Here is a 22,915-nt window from a genome sequence, read left to right as displayed (position 1 = left end):
AACTTGTACCTGGGCATGTTTATTGTGGAGTAAAAGATGGCCAGGTGCTCTAGATATTTGGAATGCAATGAGTGAAGAACACTTCAGCTTCTAGCAAGACAATAAAATGACAGTTACAGTACAGAATGAAGAATTTGAAGGTCCACATGACCCCACAGTGTTCAGTTATACCAATCTGTTATTGTAGCCGCCTTTGGATAAGTTAGCTTTCAAATGCAGATCTTTGGCATAATGATTAGAAACTTGACAAACAGAACATTCTAGAATGATAAAATGCATCAATAGTGAATGGGTATTTTAAATAACAGCTTGAGAAATTGGTTTGAAGGATGTACAATTATGACAATAACAAAGATAGTGACCTTGGTAGTGTATGCTGTTGTACCATATTACTACAGTTACATAACAGTATTTCAGTTATGTAGGGTGCCATATTATAATAAAATAAAAATAATAAAGTTAGAAGAAAGAAAAACAGTATCTACAATAGAAATATGTATTAAGACAGAATGAAAATCAATATCAAATAACTTGGTCTGATAAATCAGCCCCCTAACCTGTATTGTTGTTGATGCTGGTTTGGGTGCTGATCTCACCTATACATAAAACTTGACGATTTATTGCAGATAGACTTGTCCACAACACAAGAGTGCACATATTGATCATTTTTACTGATTAAATTATGGTAATAATATAGCTCATATCCACTTGCTTTCCTGTACAATACTGAAAAATTATCAACAATAAATAATTATAAAAACTACCTTAAACTAGACCCATGGGAGAAACAATATTTGGCCATACTGAAGAGATGGTGAATATAAAGAGGCACAGTTAGTATAAGAATGGACTTAATGAGATCAGAATATGTGGACAGTCAATGTAGGGGTCATTTTAGGGAAGCTTTACTGTATATACATTCATCTTCTTAAATTACATTTTCTTTTAGGAAACAAGATAACTTAGGATGATTTTAATACCTTTTTGCAGGCAATATGGTTCACTGAATCAAAAGGTATTGATGGCCCTGTGTTTGGCAGCAATGACTATTGGAAAGGACTGGCAGTGATCTTTGATTCCTTTGATAATGATGCACAGGTAAGGTACTCACTTTATACTCTATGTAGGAGAGATAATTCAGGCTGATACATTTACAGGTAATCAGCAGCATGGATCAACTTATGCTTCCATGCTGTAGTGTCCTAATAATCGGTAGACCCAATTTTTATCTTACAGAAAATGTCTCCCAAAATAGGACTTTTTTGAACATACTTATACTTATTGTTGAATATACTTGTGTGTGTGTATGTATATATATATATATATATATATATATATATATATATATATATATATATATATATATATATATATACAGTAGTCCCCCTCTTATAAGGCCACCCCTAATGCAGCAGGGAAGTGGCCTTATAATGCGGGTGGCCTTTCTAGAGGGGGATGACAAATGCGAATAGTAAACACATGAAAAAAGTCACAAGTACATTTAATTTTAAATATTTAATATTTTAGTTAAAAAATCACATGCATGATGTGAAATAAATGTAAAACAAACTTTGTCATCATTTGCAAAAGAATGCATGAATAACCAATGATACAGTTTTAAAACTGTCTTTATAATTATGTTACAGTTCACATCACATCACTTTGTTGGTAATAGTCTAAAAAACAAACCAGTCTCATCACATTAAAAATATCCTTGCTGTTATATCCCCAGCATATATCGTTTAGTCTTTTGTTCCAATCTTCGACAACTTTATTATTAACATCAGCTGATTCGCCGCTAATGACAGAACACTTGATATTGTGTCTCACTTGAAATATGTGCAACCATCCGTTACTTGCGGTAAAGTCGTCATATCCCAGTTCAACTGACAAAATTTTTGCTTTTTCTTGTCTTTCAAATCAGGATACAAACGTCTCCTGGCTCAAACAAAACAATCTTCCTTTCTCCATCCATTTCACCTTTCCACTTCTGCAGAATTGTTTCATTATCTTTCACGATATTGTTTATCTGAGTCTTCCCGACGTTAGTTTTCTGAAAGGATCCTCGATCACACACACACACACACACACACACACACCCGGTCAGTTGAATTACTTTCACGTTCTCCTCTAAACTGAGAATTTGTATTTTCCTCCATGACATGTTGATCTTTTTGCAGAAAGTTATTCATGTTGCCAACTACAATACTGATAAAACAATTTTGTATGCATCTAAACAAATTGCCTTGTGTTTTTAAAGGAAGTGATCTTGTCACGTGATTCGTTAGTCGCAGTCTGGTACCCTTTTGTTTTTATACATTTCTTGAAACTAGGTGAGAAGCCAAAACGGCTTCGATATGTACCATTAACATCACGCAGATCTGACCTCGCGGCCGCTAGGATTCGTAATTTTGACAATTATTGTCAGTAGTAATAGCCACTGATTACCAAAGTGAACAAGCTCAACATCTTACTAAGGGAAGCCATAAAGGCTATTAAACCATTTTCCTGCTGACTTGTGTATTGTACATTGATACTGCCACTTCTCAGCTGTTACTACTGTTCAATAATTGTATTCTTAACAATTATCAGAGTGACTAAACCGAACATCTTATGATAACACAGCAATAAGGCTAATTGGAATACATGTACGTACCCTTTTGTATGGATTAAAATTTGAGTCTTTCTCGGTTTTTATGGAATAAATTTGGCTTCTCGTGAGGTGTAAATGATATAATATTAACTTTAGTGGTAAATGTACTTTACTCAACACTTCTTTCAGTAACGAACACCTGACATCGGGAAACAGAAATCGGATTACTTAACACACGTTATGAATACAATACTGGTTCTGGATACATATTCAAATAAAATGCGGCCGCTTGTGAGGGGTAAATTTTATGATTTTGCACTAATATGCTGGTCGCATTAGGCGGGTGGCCTTTCGCGAGGGGTACTTTTGAACACAAACTCGTCGGTGCCAACGGATTCTGGCCGTAAGGAGCGGGTGGCCGCTGGTCAGGGGGGCCGTTCAAGAGGGGGACTACTGTATATATATATATATATATATACATCTGCTTTATATCAGGTAAATTGTTAATATTGGCAGACTGATTTCTTAATAAATCATTTCTCTTCCATGGATAATCATTGAATTTTGGCAAGGATATTGTCCCTTGGTCAGCACTTGGAAACTGATGAGATTCCCACCCAGTAACCATGTTGGTTGTGAAAGGTATTACAGTTATAATCCTGGAATAAGGGACATTCCTCTGGATCATACCTTGGAAATTCTTAAGATCCCCACCGTATAAAGAGATGAATTCACATGAGTGTCTAATACAGGGTCTGGATTGTGGCCTTGGAGTTCAGAACTTGCCTATGGGTCTGAATTTAATAACCATCAAAATCCCAACCGTATAGCCATCTGTATACTTCCTTGACATAAAATGACAAATACATGTACTCACAAGCAATTAGTCAACATTGACCCATGGGTCAAGACATCTTTCTGATGGCAGAATTTATAAGGATTTCTGGTTTTTGGGATTGGTAATATATTGATCATGTATGTACCAGAGCCTTAATAGATACTGTCATTGTATTCACTTCTGTGCCTTTACATAAGGCCAGTCCATTGTAGGATCATACACATACAAATGTTTTTTGAATTAGTTTTTCATTCTTTTCCTAATGTATGCTTAAAGATACTCTACTTTTTTTTAAGTTCTCACCCTCAGATGAGAATCAACAGTTTATACAGTAATTTCAACTGGGCATTACATTAAATTGGCCAGTAAAGATTTTCAAATAATGGGGGTGGGTTATGGGGTGGTAATTTAACAGGGGTACAAGGAGTGGTAAAAAGTTGCTAGTTGATTTGGCAGATTTAGGTCAGTAAATTTCCCATTTGCTGGCATTTATTGAATATTGGAGGATATGAATTTTGCATACAGTAATTTAAACTGGTATTACATCTGAAATACCACTTACATCAAGGAAATTCCACCACACTCGAGTTAAACTGTAACTAGAAATTTGAATTCTCATAACTTTTAACAGTTTCTGTGGTTTTATACTAAACATTTTGTGACTGTTTTTGAATCAGACTTGATAAGTAAATGAATATTGATTTGTATATTTTTACATTTCAGCACAATAACCCTTACATCAGTGCTTTTGTTAATGATGGAACCCATACCTTTGAGCATCAAAAGTAAGTTGACTTCCAGCCATATCATTCTATAAATATTGATAAGAATGAATAGGTGACCAAACTGTTCAACTAAACTGTGTTTTAGAAATGGATTTTAAGTACTTTAAAAAATGGTTTTACATACATTGAAAACTGACCTGCATTTCTCGTCACATGCAAGTTCTTTAATTGGTTCAGATAATTGTGTAGAGGTGTATATTATTTTAAAGTAGTGGAAACAGGAGAATCTCGAGGAAAACATTTACCCTAAATGGATGAAATTTAGATTTCCATCTGACACAATTGGAAATCAAACCTAGGACAGCAGATGTGCTAAAATGAACATGCTACAGCTGTGATCTCCTTCCTGGCAACATTAAAATGTTGATTATAAAGACAGTTTCTCTGAGCTTTATGATCATATGGACCAATGGCTTGCCTTCCAGATACACAAATTATTACAGTAGAAAGATTCACCTCAAACAAAATGTCCTGGTCTGTAAAGACTGAGTCTTTCAGGACAGGTTACAACACCATATAATCAATAAATAAATGCATTGAGAATACGGTCTCTGTAGACTTGTGGTCTTTTAAGACGGATTTTACTGTATGTGTAAAATGGTCAGCAGGTGTCCAACTGTACTCAAAAGTTAGGACGAAGTGACTTCTTCCTTCTATCTAAATAGGATGAATTGATATGAAAATGGGAAGAATTGAGTTAGAAGGCAAATTTCATAACAAAATAAGTTTATCAACAGTTGGTCTTATAATGGCTCAGTAAAGTAATTAGTAATGAAACATGCAATACTTATACAATTTCAGAACTTCCCATTATGTACCAGAAAAACTGCTGCATAATTTCTTTTATTGCATTAGGTAATCTCAAAATAAAAGCGCTCTTCATTACGGATCACTGCCATCTCACCTCTGTCTGTATCGGTTCGAGTCTAAGATTCAGCCAATGTGGGTATGTGACAAAGCTTGCCGGTAGCTTCTCGTGGGTTGGTGGTTCTTTCTGGGGTTTTCGGGGGTTCTTCCTCCACCATTAATACTGGTGCCATATATAGCCTATTGTGTGCTGAAAATGGCATTAAACCCCACAACAACAACAAACTAAAAGGTAACTGTTCCTGAAAAAAGAGGACTAACATTTTGCTTCTTACCATTACAGTCCTAGAATTATCTGTTTTTCATTGGCGCTGTTTCAACAAATTTGTGCTGACATATCAAGAAACACATGCATACATGTGACTGGCACTACAATCTTAACTCATTGTACATAAGATGATTATAAAGTATGTCTCTGCTATTTTGTATCGGTTTACAACTAAAAAACACACAATACCTTTACATAGTTTTTGCTTTTATTGTTTTTGCTACCAAGCTTTTGCTTTTTCTTAACACTAAATAGCTGGAATTGTGGGATTTGGGAATTAATATAGCGGTTAGGTTAGGTTGCATTTGCCTTCCTCGCATGTTGAAGCACAATTTGATGGATGAGGTCAGCTATTATGTCTGAGTCACATCTTTTTTTAAATCTCTATATTGGTGAACTAGACAACCAGTTGAAATCTACTGAGTCCAGGTAATTCATGTTTTGTTGTTTTTGAAGGGTGGTGAGACTGGATCAGCAATGACAACGTTTGTTTTATTAGCGGGGCTAATGTATTTTCAGTATAATAGGCTTATGCATTAGATGTATTTTTTCTTCAGTTGTTAGAGTATAATTAAAGGACAAAGGAAATGTGTCCTTTATGTGGACATATCATATGCAGATAAGCTTTGCCCTTTATATAGAGGTAAGTGATGTCCATATTAACAAAAGGGACTCCTAAACTTTGTATTTTATGAGCAAGTGTCTTTTATATAGAGATGTATGCCAGGGGAGGTTTTAAAGTAATGGATTTTTTTATCAAAACAATTTATGTTTAAATATAGGTTGGTATTTATGAATGTGGAATAAATGATCTTTGAAACTGAACATTCATTAATAGAAATTGACAAGAATTGATCTGAGCAAGACATTTTCGTAAATGAGAGAACATTATCAGTTGCCAAGTTCTTTTAATTTGCAGTGATGGATCGACACAGCAACTGGGAGGATGTTTACGTGACTTCCGAAATAAGCAATTCCCAATCAGGGCAAAAGTGGAATACTATGAAAAAGTTCTGACAGTAAGCAGTTTTAAAATCCTAGTTACAGTCATCGATACCCGAAAGACTTTAGTTCTTATTATCTCCACACTTTCACATCATGATACCCACCATCTGTTTGTTCATCCATAAATTCACCTAACTGACCCTAACTTTGAATAAACAGCTGGTTTGGAAAAACAAAGTCACTAGACTTGATAGTTTTCCTGATAACATGGAAATCATGTGCAAGAGATGCACAGTTTATGTGAGTTAGAATGTTCAGACCATGTTACATGTGCAACACGTGTCACTAATTGAACTATGAGAACAAGCATCAAAGATCTTCACACTAGTGTATTCCAAAATGGAGACTTGAAATAAGTACCTGGCTCCCTTTGATTCTTTTAGACTGTCTGTACTAGTTTCAATGTTAAAATCAGAAATGTAAGCTAAGTCAGCATGTATCAAGCATGTAGTATAAGAATGCAAAACAATGCTGAATAGGACACATGACTGGATAAATATTAGGGAAAACATAATACAAATTCAGTTTGTAATGGAAGCTGACATGATGAGTGTGTTCTTACTGATCCATTTGCTCATTGGAATCAAATGTGAAAGTGCATTATAAGCTTTAAGCGTCATGAAAGTTGTATGTAACAAATAAGCTGTTTTGGGCTCCTGTCTTTACAGTCCCTAGCTCTTTGGTGTTTCTGTCTCAGGAGTCCCTAGCTCTTTGATGGTTCCATGTCAGGAGTCCCTAGCTCTTTTAGGCTTTTGTCTCTGTATTTAGGACCCAATATTCCTAAACCTTAAGGGCTTGGTCAGAGATGGAAATTATACAAGGCAGATTGGGAAACACTGCAATTCAAATCCGACAGCTGATCTTTCTGACAATGCAGAGGATCCAGTTTACAAAGATACTCTGTTATGTTGCTGGGGTTACAATACTAAAAACTTGGATGATTCCTTAAACATGTCAACAAGCCATGGTTTCATGATAGATGCAAAGATGCCATCAATGAAGGTTAAAAAAAGGTCCTTTAAACATTTCCATGCTAATGCAGCAATTAAAAATCTGAATAAATAGTGAAGATACTGAGATAAAGCTCATCATACCAGAGCAAGAGGAGAACCTGGAGATCTATATGTCTAGGTTAATATCATGCTTCTGTATGAATTTAATTTGGAATATGGTACAAAAAGTCAGTGACATAAATAAAATGCAATGATACCTGATGAAAGGCAACAATCATACCAAATACATTGGCTGTAGCATTCTGAAAACTTTGCCATTTCAAAAACCTGAAAGAAAAGGCTCCTCTTAATTTCAAATTTGCTACTGCTGAAGATATCTTCGCTAGCCAAGGTTCCAATGTGATGACCCTTCTACACCTTGGCGCTTCAAGCAGATATTTCTGTGCTTATTATCTCCACACTATCACATCATGATATTGTGAACTTCAAGCCACCACATCCAATTAGTATGAAGTTGTTTAACTTTGAACACTATTCCTTCATGATCGAGACAAGGGGAGCACACAACTTGAATGGACTGATAAATAAGCAGTATTCCACTGCCGGTCTGTGTTTGTAAAATACCTTTCACTTAGATAAACTTGAAATGGCTTCCTTCTGGTATATAGTCATACTTTCAATGTTAAACATACAACATATCCTTTTTGATCAATTGCTTCCACCATTTTCAGCTGATGTACAATGCACCATGCTATTGGTTAGTTGGCATTACATACTAAGGGAGGCAACTCATGAAATCCAACTGATGTCACTGGGACAAAGCATCAATATATCTGTTCGATCTGCCAAGATGTACATTGGGTTATGATATTGAAACCTTGGCTAGTGAAGATGCTGCTGAAGATTACAATAAATCTTTGACTCTCAGAAAGTTACAAAAGACTTATGGCCTATCCTGTGATACTTCAGCAAGATCTGGTGATATTCAGTATCAACTTCTGAAACACTTATGTGACACAGCTCTTAAAACACATGCATTCTGAATGGTGATCCTGAACCAGAATGTATTCCATGCGAGTGTCCACTGATAATGGAAAACATTTTTGTCAAGTGAGTCAGCTTCTTCAGTCTCTGAGACAGATTTTTGATCTCAGTTGCATGAAAAACTGTATGATGAAAATAAAATTTTGCATTTGATTAGAAACTGGTTTATGTATAAAATTTTTGTATCTTTTAAGGATTTTACATGTCAGCTGTATCTTTTTTTATAATGTACAAATACAGAATTGCAACATTTTTATGTTGTATATTTTATTTGGTTGTACTTAATGTTTCTATTTATTTAGAAGGGTTTATCTTCCTCGAGTTTTTAAGCAATTCATTTTTTACGCTCTTTTCAGACACATACCTTTAGCTGGAACCATTTAGGCACTTTTTTGCTGAGTTGTCATAAAGCACTACTATATATGTATGTGTGTGTGTATATATTCATAAATAATCTAAAAATAAAATTCTGAAGTAAATATATTTATTTGATTAAAATACCTCTATTGGATCAAGTGATTTAAGAAAGTGAAACAGGGCTTATGTTGGTAAAAAATCTTATTTTGTAGCTAAAGTAACGAAAAGACATTACACATGAACCGTGAAAAAATGTGCATAATAAACACAAGGAACAGTTTCCAAGCTTGTTCCAGCCGACTATACTAGCTATGTATTATGCTCCATCAGCAGAGGTTTCTCAGCATAGAATAATATTCATACACTGTTGAGAACAGATTACGCTTAGAAAAACCAACAAATTAATGAGTACACAACCAGAGGTAACATCTTTTAAAGATTTTGATTTCACTAGGACTCTAACAGAGTGTAGCTGGTAGCTGGAAGAAAGCTAGATGGATATTGTAGTGTTATGTATTTAGTGAACTATGGCCATTTTGTCCTCTCCCTCCTTTTTGTTCTATCCCCCCCCCCCCCCTTTTCATACCAAATCCTGGCAGCACTGGAGTTGCAGCTGGAGAAGAAAGTATAGAACCTAAATGGTAATGGTTAACATCTGGGTTACAATTACTTTCTTTTTAAATATCATTTCTCTTTCATATTACATTTATTTATTTCTGTATTGGTTTTGTGTTTGTTTCCTGTATTTAAATTAGTAACCAAAGCAGAACACTTGATACCGTGAGTAGTCATTGAATTTCAGCTCTTCTGATCTGTATTAGCCCTGTTCCATGGATTATTTCATCAAGTTTTGTGTTGTGCTAGCGAGTAGTCATTTTAATTTTGTTGCATTTTATTTCATTTGACATTCTTAAACCGATCTTTTTGTGTGATATTGTGGACCTGTTTTTTGAAGACTGCCTGGACATTGTGTTTATAACCCTTGTGGGAAGACGCTGATGACTTCAGAGCCTGGATATGGCTTTCCAAACTAAAACTAAAGTATCATGTTGGCTATGCAGGTCAATAAACTTGTCACATTATTAGGTCTGGATTTTGTTTTATTTTCTGGGGGGGAAAAGGTCTTTAATATTTTAAAACTAGATTTGTGGCATGAACCCTGATTGATATATATATATATATATATATATATATATATATATATATATATATATATATATATATATATATATATATATATATATATATATATATATGTGTGTGTGTGTGTGTGTGTGTGTGTGATTTATGAGTGACAGTGTATTGATTATATGTTAGCTAATTAGAATAGACCTGTTATGTTGCATTGTGATATGCAAAATAATTAGCTATCAAGGATTGTGCTGTGTTGCCACCTGTGAAAGCTGTTGGTATGTAACGATTGACACTAATTTGTAATTTGATCTTTTATGATTACAAAGTAAGGAGTATTTGTGGGTATTTTTTACAGGTTTTCATCAACAGTGGCCTAACCAACAACAAGGATGATTTTGAGCTCTGTCTGAGGGTGGAGAATGTGCAGTTGCCAAAGTCTGGGTACTTTGGTGTTAGTGCTGCAACTGGAGGCCTAGCAGGTAATGTCTTTTATATGCCTTTTAACTTCTTGTTGTTGTTGTAGGGTTTAACGCCATTTTTCAGCACACGATAGGCTATACATGGCAGCCAGTATTAATGGTGGAGGAAGAACCCGGGAAAACCCCGGAAAGAACCACCGACCCACGAGAAGCTACTGGCACCTTTTAACTTGTACAGGATACAGGGATAAGCTTGAGCATTCATATGTTTAGCCATCCATTTGGTTATATTTTGCATCTAAGTTTTTTGTCAGGTACTGTGATCAGGCATGTGAGTTCTTTGAACACATTTCTTGTAAATGTTAGTTCTAACGGTCCATAGGTATTAAAATCTTGGGGAATTCCCTGATTTCAAAATTTTCAGTTAGACATAATATCCCAGAGGTAGAAAACTGCCAAGTACCAATTTTTTTAAAAGTCCAGCTGGGCAACCAAGGAATATTGGTTAACAGTGAGCTTAATAAAAAAATTATATTGCAACTTTTATATACTTTCCAGCAACAAACATTCGATCTTTAATTTGGCCCTCACTGTACCTATTGTGTGGTGCCCAAATGATCTCCATATATTCCATAGTTGAGTGTTGTGTGATTGATGTAGGTGAAAGACCACACTTCAGGTGTTGGCCACTCGTTTGATTATGTAATCAAAGTATATACATCTCTTCCACATAAAGCAGTATCTGGGGTCTATGACTGCCCACTGCATTATGTACTGAACCATATTATGTTGAGATTTGCAATATGCATGAGACCACATTATACTGAGAATAATTTAATATACCATTACATATCATGGTATAGTGGGGACTAGCAACATTGTAAAAACTAAATGTGTTTTGGAAAGGAAATAAAAATATAAGGTGAAGCTCATCTTGTTTCCTTTCAATCCATTTTGTTATGCGTTGGTACAAGTTTTCTCCTGGGGGTCCATAGGGGTACTGCATTATATCCAGAATCAAATTACAGTGAAGCATATTAATGTAGATGTGTCCTTTGTGTGGTTTTGTCTTGTTGCCTCCATTGTGGACAGAATTGTAAAATGTAGGAACCACAATAGATTGAGATGTGCAATGTGTAGAAGAACACAATATACTATTTACTGGAGTTATTTCCCCTGATTACCCATCTTCCTACCAGTGGATTCTGCGGCTTTGCCTTACCAAGGACTGTTTGAATTCATCCATACTTGTTGGACACTTTTATACTGATGCACAGGTTGAAAACTAATTGGCCCAACTTTGAAAAGGAGTGTTCAAGTTGATTTTCCAGTACTCGCCCGATTTTAAGGCTGATTGGCATTTTTCTTTAATGTTATTTACATGTTCCTTCAAGAATATTGCCAAATTAGTTATTGACTGTACATAGTCTCTACAAGAAATTTACTTTGCCTGACTGGGTAAGTGGATTTTTAGAAATTTGAAAACCCATGTGATAATACCCTGAATGAGTTTAGTATTTTGATATTATTATTAAGGTTTGGTTTGGGTGTATTGCTTTACAGCACAGCAACACAAGTAATTCTTTAAGTGCTGAGGACACACTGTTGTAGCTGACCCAGGCTGGTCTGATAGTATTTGAACCACACCCTTTTTTAGTGAGCCACTGAGCTCTTACGATTAAAGTCCTACTGAGCATCCCCCTGCGGGTCCGGAATTGTAGAATTGGTCCAGACGTGACCTCACTACGTATCATAAGAGGCAACTAAGTAGAGGCAACCTGTTTGTCGGGGGAGGAAAGGATCCTGGTAGTTGAGCAGAGGCCTTCCAATGCAATATACTGCTTTGGCCTCTACTTCTTGTAGACGGGTGGTTGGGATGGGCCCGGTCTCAGCAAATTGACTGGTCATGCCAAACACTAGGAAGTTTTTATTTATCGCTCACCTTTAATTTTCTCCTTGTGTCTCTCTTGATACCAGTGTTGCTCCTACAATCTATCCCTTTAGCTTTCCCTTTCCCAGGTCTTAGAAGACTTCCTAGAAGGCAGTGGCTTTACAGGTCAATCAGGAGGTAATTTTACCAACTGATTATAGCATCTGTGTATCCCTTGCACTTGAAAAGTGACCCCTTGTTGGGCTTCACGGTGAGTGGGGAGCACGGGTGCTGAATTTTAAACAAACCAGTGTGGAATTTAAAAAAGCAAAAAACAAAACAAACATACAAAAACTGTAGCTGGCTCCAATGACGAACCATGTAGTGTGGAGTCATTTCCATGCTTCTTGGTTATACAACCTAAAGATGCCTCAAAACTGCTTTCCACACTTTTTCCATTTGTGATTGAAAATACAAATACAGGATCAATCAGAACACCAAAAAGTGTTACAGAATTGAAATTGGGTTGCCTTCTTGTTGACTGTGAGCGACAAGGTCAAACATAAAATGTGAGGAAAATGAAAACTTTCTTTGCTATTCCAGTGACATCATTTGCTCACACAACAGTCAACACATCCAAAGGCATGATTCGCTGTTGTGACTTGGATGGAGTCAGCGACATAGATATCATCGAAGGGATAAAAAAACAAAGGTGTCATTGCAGTCCGTAGAATGCAAATTAACCGTAATAACAATCTCCAGGACACCAACACCATTGTTCTCACCTTCAACAAACCACAGTACCCAGAGTGGTCATAGTTGGCTTTTTGCAAGTGAAGGTTGAGATCTACATACCGAGCCCCCTTTGATGCTATAAGTGTCAGAAATATGGCCAACACAAAGACCGTTACTAAAAAAGCCAAATATGTGGCCATTGCGGAGACCATTCTCATCAGGAATCTGAGTGCAGAGCAACTCCGCATTGTGTCATCTGTGGAAAGGAGTACCACACCAGTTCCAAGGATTGTGATACTTGGAAACAGGAGAAGGAAATATGGAGGGTAAAATACACATCTAACATTCCCTATCAGGAAGCCAGAAAACTTGTGCAGGCCAAAACAGCCCATCCTTCTCCACTGTAGTGAAGAACAATCCCAAAATAATGGACACTCAAACACAGGCAGATCCACCCGATTCAACATCAGGCTCTTACAACCTTTGGGGCCCTGAGTGGCCGAGTGGTCTAAAGCGCTCACCGTTCCGGATCACTGCCATCTCACCTCTGCATGGGTTCGAGTCCAAGGCTCGGCTAGCATGGGTACATGGGAAAGCCTGCCAGTAGCTTATCGTGGGTCGGTGGTTCTTCCCTGGGTTTTCCAGGGTTCTTCCTCCACCAGTTATACTGGCCGCCATGTATAGCCTATCTTGTGCTGAAAAATGGTGTTAAACCCTAGAACAACAACAGCAACTTACAACCTTTATTACCAAGCACAGAAAAACACGTCATCTACTCAGACAAGTTTCAGTGATACCCCACCACCAAAAACACCAAGGAATAAAAACAAATATCAAGGAAATAGGCAGCAAAAGGGGTCAGATGACCCCATCAAACTCTGTAACAGGTTTGGAGACATTGAGAGCATGGATGCAGAAGGTAGTGCCAGACCTACCAACAAAAAATTCACCCGCATACTTCCTCCAGAGAAATAACCACATAGATTGCCTCCGCAAGGGGTCTAATCTAGCTCCACAATCTTCAGTTGAAACTTATAATGAAGAACACCATCATATACTGGAATTATAGAGGACTTAAAGCCAACTACCATGATATTCTTCTGCTTTTAAATGAACATGATCCTGCAGTACTATGTCTTCAGGAAACATTCTTGAAAGATACGGATAACATTACACTTAAAAACTACTTCCTGTTTAACACCTACTCCCAGAATGTTGACAGGGCCTCAGGGGGAGTTTCTGATGTTGTAAGATGGGTGTGCCCCAGAGCAGTATTCTATCTTGTGTTGCTTTTCAACATCAAAATCATTAGCATCACCAAGTCTTTGGCTCCTGGTGTGGATTGCTTGTTATACACTGATTTTCTAATATGTTATCGATCAAAGCACATACATACAATTGAAAGACAGACTACAACAAAATATCAACAAGATTCAAAATTGGGCCAGTACTAATGGTTTCAAATTCTCGAAATAAAAAACGGTATGTGTGCATTTCTATCAGTTACAAAGACATCATGATGAACCTAAACTCAAGCTGGACGGAACACCTATTCCAGTTGTTGAGGAAACAAAGTTTTAGGTATTATCTTCAACAGAAAACTAACTTTTATTCCACACCTAAAGAACTTGAAAGCTAAATGCTTGAACTCTCTAGATCTACTTAAAGTAGTAGCGCACACTGACTGGGGTGCTGATAGAAAAGTCATCCTCAATTTAAATAGAAAGTTTATTCGCTCCAAACTTGACTATTGTTGCATTGTTTGTGGTTCAGCTAGGAAGTGCTATTTGAAGATGCTCGACCCAATTCATCATCAAGGAATAAGACTTGCTCTGGGAGCATTTAAGACATCCCCGTGTGAAAGCATTATCACTGAATCAAACAAACCACCTTTATCACATGATAGAGAAATGCTTTCCGCACATGCTCTCAAATTAAGATCAGTCCCCCTGAACCCTGTTTTGTGGCTGTTTTTCAACCCAAATACAAAACCTTATATGAAAATAAACCAAATGCCATACCTTCCTTTGGCATTAGAATATTATCCAGCCTTGACAGTAACAAAATTGATCTTTCTAAAATTCAGAAAACGTTTGTCTCCGAAACACTCCCTGGCTACTTAACCAGATGTACTTTTATGTGTCATGATGGGGAAAAATCTCAGACAAACCCATCCAACTCTTATCATGAACTCCCCACTGAATTTAAAACCTATACAAGAATTTATACTGATGGATCAAAGGATGCGGAAAAGGAAGCTGTGACCTTCTTTAGTGGAAAACAAACAACACAAGTTCGCTTGTCAAATGGTACATCATTTTTTTCAGCCAAAATCAAACAGTAGACTTTGCTTTGCAATACATCGAAAACAAACATATTTTAAATTGCATCATCTTCTCTGACTCCCTGTCAGTACTTCAGTTACTACACAATAGAACACTGTAGAACCCATTATTAACCAATATTCTGGTCAAAAATACTGAGTTGAGTACCACCCACAATATAGTAAAAATAACAATCAATCAGTCAATCAACCTACTGAGCAAATTGTGGTGAGGTGGGCCCACTGCTATACTCCATTTGCAGATAGCTCTAGTTGCTACCTAATCTGCTTCAATTAATTTAGCCCTTAGGTAAAGGGAACCACTGATTGATTTCACATAACTAAATGCCCTGTTTTTGTATTGTGTTCACTGTAATGACACTGTCTTGTTTGAATGTTGAAATCCCCCCCGTAGAAGGCTGTCTTATTTATAATGCGAGTGTATGACTCCCATGAATAGTGTGTTAAAGATGGAGTTCTTTGATATGTAGATCATTTTAATTTGCTTCTGAGAAAAATTCATAGCTGTTCTCATGACTTGTTTCAGACTTTCTGTTTGACTACATACTTAGAAATATATGCTTAGACTTTCTGTTTGACTACATACTTAGAAATGTATACTTAGACTTTCTGTTTGACTACATACTTAGAAATGTATACTTAGACTTTCTGTTTGACTACATACTTAGAAATGTGCACCAATTAGAATGGCTGTGCTGTATAAAAAGTACTGTGATTCTTGCTTGGAATCTCAGCAATAAAATACTTAAATGAATGCTGCTCGTTGTTTTGCAGATGACCATGATGTGTTGGCTTTTTTGACCCACTCACTAGTCCCACCAGGACAGCAGGTAAGACTGCAAGAAAGGAATACAGTAATCTTCTGTTAAAATATGCACATACATGCAAACACAGTGAACATTGTTCTGGGTCAGCATTGTTCATTTGAAATTATAAAGCAATATTGAAAGAAAATCTCATCATTTCCATCTTGGTATAGGTAAACTAAATGAACAGAAACCTCGCTTTAGTGTTTCACCCAGGATCTAAAAAAGGTAATTATCCTTCCAAAAGGACACCTTAAACTTGAAAAATGAACAGTGTCTTGTAATACCATGGCTTCCTTTCTTATTCTTATTCTTCTTGTTCTTCATAGTAGTTAGTAGTAGTAGTAGCAAATTATGAGATTGTTGCCTTGTAAGGTGAAAAATTATCCATGTTTCCTATGTATTTCACCCAGAAAGTTCCAGGAGTAAAATTCTTCATACAGTCTTGCAAAATATTCATTTATTTTTTTCCTTAGCAAAAGATGCATGCAGCAGTAGTGCATTGAAGGGAAATTAATGCATGGTTACGGGTACATGCACAAGTTTAAAATCTTACTATTAGCAAAAGTTATCATTAATTACAGTGACTGTAGGTGACATATAAGAAGTTTCTTGATTTTACTAGGCTTCAGATTTCTGCGTCATCTTTCATTTGTCTTTTAAATTCCTTAGTTGACTATGATTTAATTTATTCAAGGGCAGGATCTGTGTGTTTACTTGCTGTACCTTAAAAAAAATGGTGCTACAACCTGTCAATTTCGTCCTTTCAAAAATAGAGTTGTACTGCTAAAATGGTAGTGGATATTTCCTTTTCAGTTTTTGTTGCTTTAATTTGAAGCAATTGTCTTAATGAATATCTTTAAATTATTAACTGATGACTATTGAAATCTGCCAGAAATAATTTTAGAACACTGTCTGATAGGCTATGAGTCAGTGTAACTAATGACTATTGAAATCTGTCAGAAACAATTTTAGAACACTGTCTGGTAGGCTATGAGTCAGTGTAACTGATGACTATTGAAATCTGCCAGAAACAATTTTAGAACACTGTCTGATAGGCTATGAGTCAGTGTAACTGATGACTATTGAAATCTGCCAGAAACAATTTTAGAACACTGTCTGATAGGCTATGAGTCAATGTAACTGATTATTGAAATCTGTCAGAAACAATTTTAGAACACTGTCTGATAGGCTATGAGTCAATGTAATGCTGTCCCAAATTAATTATTGTAACTTCATGGATACGTCAAAATAATCAGCAGGACATTTAGAATAAACAAAATTGATGATACCCTGCTATTGTCTGCAAAGACAATTCATGTTGGGAAAGATCAGCCCTTCAATTATATCTACTCAGCTACAGGTTAAAACATTATCCTGTGAATGTACACACTGCCACAAACAGCTCCATTCCGTTATTCCCATAACTTCTTTATGCATTACTGCATGGTATTATTTATTGGTAACCTGTTACACATTGAATAGCCTAAGCTTTGGATACATTTATATTGCCACTTACAATTATAAAAATATTGGAATTAAATCAAGTACATTCACTGTGTATGTTCATGAGAAATGAAAAGAGGCATTTGGAACTTATAAAAGGGTAAGTTTGGGGAGGGGGAGGCTGGTACTTTGCAAAGAATAGTCTGGCATAGAGAAAGAACAGAATGGTGCAGTGCCATTATAAAACAATCTGGAGGAAACACTACAGTTCTTCACTGTGGAACATCCTCTATCCCAGTGTAAAGTCCTATCATTCATAACCTTGAAAATGGAAATCAAAAACTTTTAACAAAAGGCAACATAATCACTAATCACAAATACTTCAACTTGCATAATAATTGTAAAGTTGCTAATTGATTAAAATTTAGTGTGAAATTTTTAAAATTGTATATTTTATAGAATGTTATGAGAGCATAATTTCCCAAAATATTATCTATAAATCAAAAACCAGTCACCAGAATGTCTGCACCACTCTAAGCTCTGTCACAGGGCAGAGCCTGTGTTTGTATGCATTATTAACAATTCAGAATTATTGGATGTCCCAAAACAAAACCTCCGATGACCTACATGGAGTTTCCAGAGTTCTTCTGTATGTTAATGGTAAGTTGTCATTGTTGCAGGCTGTTGAGACTAAAGTGGCAGAGGAGGAGAGGAAGAAGTATGAAAAAGAGTTTGAGGATTACCAGAAACAACTGGAACAAGCCAAGAAAGAGTAAGTACTATATTGTCCTGCTTGGTTTGGTTTTGTTGGGCTTAACACCACTTTCAATACATGATAGGCTATACATGGCAGCCAGTATATTTGTTGAAGGAAGAATAGTGGAAGACCCCAGGAGCAAACACTGACCCATGGGAAGTTACTATCTTTCCCATTAACATACATTGGTCAACCCAAGGCTTGAAGCCATACTTTTTTGTAGCAAGTTCTTTAATTTTCCTACATGTATTGAAACATTCAGTTTCAGAGTGATTCTCTAATATTGCAAACTGTCGTTTTTAGCGGTCATGGTCATTGCAAGTCTGATAAGAATATAATTGTTTATGAAAAGTATGTTTCAGTTCAATGGTCAATGACATTGAGACTGGATGGTTAAAATTCTCCAGAGTCAACCATGCCCCACTAGTGCCAGTATAGAAGTTTATTAAAATGGGGTGGACTTATATTATGCTGTTCAGTACACTTGGCTTGATGTTAAAATATTACATTCTAATCGAATAAATGATGGGCTCAACAAAAAGGCTGTAAAATTTTACCATCTATTCTTGCTTGGAAGTCGAGTCAAAATGGAAACAAAAAAGATCACAATCTGTTGTAGCATGATGTGCCAGTATTTTAGGGTCTATCCTGTTTATTCTGCTGATTACACCTAACAAACTGCACAGACCTAGATCTGCCAGTGCATTATGTGTCAGCAGATCTGGATCTGTACAGTTTGCAGTTAAATTCTTCTTTTAAGCATGTACATATGGTAATTTTGGTTCTCGACTGTTATTTATTAGCCAAATGAAATTTATTTGAGTCGAGTAATTTATTTGATTTAATGCGTGTTAGATGACCAGTAGTTCGTGATTTTGCTTTTAATTTTGTTGTTGTTGGTACAATCATATCCATTAGTTTTCAGTCCAATTCAGCTTGAATTAAAATCTTTGATAAGCTTGTTGTTTATTATGCTACCCAATGTTTTTGTATTGACAGATTTCAAGAACAGCATCCAGATAAGGCCAAGGAACTGGGAAATGATGTATGTGCATTTTGTTCTCTTAATCAGTTTAGGAGTCAGACTATTTAATTAATTTTCACACAGTTTTGAAAATGTGAGATCATGTAATTATACTTACCACAAAACAAGTTATAGGGGTATACTAGAGTGTGTTTGTCCGTCCATCTTTCCTTCCAGCCATCATACCTTTTGTCTGCTTCCTTGATGGTCTGAGATATCTTCATAAAACTTGGCATGCTTTTGTATCATGACTGCGCAGTGTCCTTTAAAAAATGGAGTCAGAAACATATTTGACCAGTTATCTCCATTTTTGGTACAGGTTTTTCTCGTCTCTTATGTGGTTAATATCTTGTAAACTGTTTGTGATATTTTCCTGAAACTTGTCATGCATTTATATAGTGATGAGTTTGTGACCTGCTCAAGATTCAGTTTTGTCAGATTAGTAGTGTCATAGTTAAATGAAGTTGTATTTACATGTGCCTAACCATTTGAAGCATCTTCATTAAACATGCTGTGTATTATAACTTGATAAAAAGATGGGCTCCGTCAGATCAACAATAGCTTTTTTTTAAATAGTGTGACCATCCATCACTGTCACACGTTTGACAGTTAATATCTACTGAACCACCCATGTTTGTATGTACACTTCATACCTCGTTAAATGTTTGAGATATATTAATGACACTTGGTCTGCTCTTGTATCATGACTTAGCAATTTGTCTTGTAAAAGAATTAGCATTGTTTCCTCAGAACTATCCCCATTTATATATAAAAAGTGTGTCGGATCATCTTTCCTTCACACTTTGCACAGTTTATGCTTCCAAACAGTCTGAGATATATTCTTGGAATAGTTAAAGAAAAGAGTTTGTCACAATCAAGAATGATCTGATTATTGCATTATAGTGGGGAGTGTTCTGCAAGCATTTGTAGGGGAGTGTTCTGCAAGCATTTGTAGGGGGAGTGTTCTGCAAGCATTTGTTTGTAGGGGGAGTGTTCTGCAAGCATTTGTTTGTAGTGGGGAGTGTTCTGCAAGCATTTGTAGGGGGAGTGTTCTGCAAGCATTTGTTTGTAGTGGGGAGTGTTCTGCAAGCATTTGTTTGTAGGGGGAGTGTTCTGCAAGTATTTGTAGGGGGAGCGTTCTGCAAGCATTTGTTTGTAGGGGGAGTATTCTGCAAGCATTTGTTTGTAGGGGGAGTGTTCTGCAAGTATTTGTAGGGGGAGTGTTCTGCAAGCATTTGTTTGTAGGGGGAGTGTTCTGCAAGCATTTGTTTGTAGTGGGGAGTGTTCTGCAAGCATTTGTTTGTAGTGGGGAGTACTCTGCAAGCATTTGTTTGTAGGGGGAGTGTTCTGCAAGCATTTGTTTGCGGTAGGGAGTGTTCTGCAAGCATTTGTTTGTGGTGGGGAGTGTTCTGCAAGCGTTTGTTTGTGGTGGGGAGTGTTCTGCAAGCATTTGTTTGCGGTAGGGAGTGTTCTGCAAGCATTTGTTTGTGGTGGGGAGTGTTCTGCAAGCATTTGTTTGTGGTTGGGAGTGTTCTGCAAGCAATTGTTTGTGGTGGGAAGTGTTCTACAAACATTTGTTTTTAGTGGTGAGTGTTCTGCAAGCATTTGTTTGTGTGGGGAGTGTTCTGCAAGCATTTGTTTGTGGTGGGGAGTGTTCTGCAAGCATTTGTTTGTAGTGGGGAGTGTTCTGCAAGCATTTGTTTGTGGTTGGGAGTGTTCTGCAAGCATTTGTTTGTAGTGGGGAGTATTCTGCAAGCATTTGCTTACTGACAGATAAAGGTTTTTTCCTCAAAAGAATGAAGTACGTTTCTTTACAAATATAGGATACAATTAAGAGTATCTTTAATGTTTTTTAATTTAGCTTGAAATGCTTAATATATATACTAAGTATGGCACACTAGAATGCAGGCAACACTATTCTTATCAGCGAGAAATTGAGGGAGATGGGTGCTACTGCAGGAATTATCCTGTACATGTCTCTTAGGGAGCAGAAATGTTGTTTTCACTGGTATCTATTTTTTAAAATTCTGATATAACTTTTTTAACCTGAAATGTATTCTTTCTGCAGCAGTTTGTCGGTCAAGGAGACAGAGAACTCCAAATGATTTTTGAGGGGCAGAATTTGATCCACCAAAACATCCGTGATCTTAGTCACAAGCTTGATGAACTCCTGGGTAGGCAAGAACTTGTTTTATCCAGAGTTTCTTCATTGTCATCTGGAGTGCAAGTACCTCAGGGATCTGGAACTCAGGTTAGATGAGTTAGAGTTTATTCTACTGCGGTATTCTAGAAATAGGATTATAGTATTACCCCAGTCTGTACATCCTCAAGCCCGTCTGCCTGCCAATTTATGTATCAGTCCACCTATCCATTTATGGTTTTTCATCTCAGTAACCAAAGAAAGCAGGGATAAGCTGTGATCAATTTGAGGCATAAACTTGTACCAGTGATACTAAGCTTAAAATTCATTCCCATCAAAAAGTGTACTCCCAATGTTTTTATTTACAAGAGTGACGGTAAAATTGTGTGCATTGGAAATATCATTCCTTAGCTTCAGTAAAAATTATGGTTCTCTTTTTTTGAACATTTGATGAAGATTGTTTGTTATCAATATCAAAGAGCAGTTCTGAAACAACTCCATTGAGAATACCATTTCAGAATACCACATGTACTGGTTTACAAGTCAAATCAAACTATAAAATAAGAAAACAACCTGATCTGACATAGCATAATGTGCCTGCAGACCAGGGTCTGTGTTGTTTGTTCTACTGGTTACTCCTAACAAACTGCAGAGACCCAGATCTGCCAGTGCATTATGCACATTAAGCAAGTATATATGTTAATTTCTGGGATCTAGAAATCTAGTTTGCTATTAAATGGGAACTGCATAGACATGGTTGGGAACATGGCAGCTGAAAAGTTTCATCAGACTCTTTTTAGGGACTCACTGTAATATATTAGGTGTGTGCCTAATTCTTTAAATGAATCATTATCATGATCTAGTCTGTTTGATTCCTATTATGAGCCAATTTAGCTCACTTAGCCGTAAGACCGAGTGAGCTTGCAGTATGGCTTTGTGTCTCTTTGATAATGCACAAGATTCCTCGATGCATAATAATGTGATCTTATATCTGATTGGTTGGTCTTATTACCACACCTTAGGCCATATTTCTGACCAATTTTTCTTTAACCAGACTTGGAATATATGCTTATATCATTAAGACCTTTAATGAATTTGATCATGAACAAGATCGATGCAAATTAATGAGATGATCTTGCATATGATTGGCTGAGTTGGCTGCAATGCTGGAGGCTGTATTCATGGTTGAATTTGATCAACTTGGCAAATAGGCATAATCATCAGGATCTTGGACATTATTTGTCTCCGTTTTAACGTGGAATTTCACTTTTCTCCTGATTTGAATTAGATTTTTCTTGATATAGTCTGTTTTTTATATCATCTCTGATCTGGGTTTTTTAACGGTCTGTCTGGTCCCATTCCACAACAACCCTTTTAAATTATTCGTTCAATATATTAGTTAACACACAACTCTCGTAAAGGGTATTCTGATTGGTCAAACATTTAAATTCATGCAATGAATCTTCATGTAATGGAAACTGATGGTAATGGAAAGAAGAAGCATGCTTGCAAAACATGGCATCCTGAGTT

The 22,915-nt window shown here is 36.4% G+C and overlaps 1 protein-coding gene across 1 annotated transcript in view; it reads left to right on the top strand.

Moving 5' to 3' along the window:
* LOC149793399 (protein ERGIC-53-like) overlaps positions 1–22,915 on the top strand; it is a 56,992-nt gene that overhangs the window by 15,015 nt on the left and 19,062 nt on the right. Inside the window, exons 4-11 of the mRNA XM_089967381.1 lie at positions 991–1,098; positions 4,155–4,216; positions 6,271–6,370; positions 10,200–10,323; positions 15,987–16,042; positions 18,145–18,236; positions 19,221–19,266; positions 21,314–21,496. Coding sequence (XP_089823507.1) covers positions 991–1,098; positions 4,155–4,216; positions 6,271–6,370; positions 10,200–10,323; positions 15,987–16,042; positions 18,145–18,236; positions 19,221–19,266; positions 21,314–21,496 — 771 coding nt within the window. The remainder of the gene's footprint in view (positions 1–990; positions 1,099–4,154; positions 4,217–6,270; positions 6,371–10,199; positions 10,324–15,986; positions 16,043–18,144; positions 18,237–19,220; positions 19,267–21,313; positions 21,497–22,915) is intronic.

This window comes from Sinohyriopsis cumingii, chromosome 8 (assembly GCF_028554795.1).
Source record: "Sinohyriopsis cumingii isolate HCF-2022 chromosome 8, ASM2855479v2, whole genome shotgun sequence".
NCBI lineage: Eukaryota > Metazoa > Mollusca > Bivalvia > Unionida > Unionidae > Sinohyriopsis > Sinohyriopsis cumingii.
The sequence above is the reverse complement of the archived record's forward strand: the minus strand, read 5'-3'. Positions and strand labels throughout refer to the sequence as shown.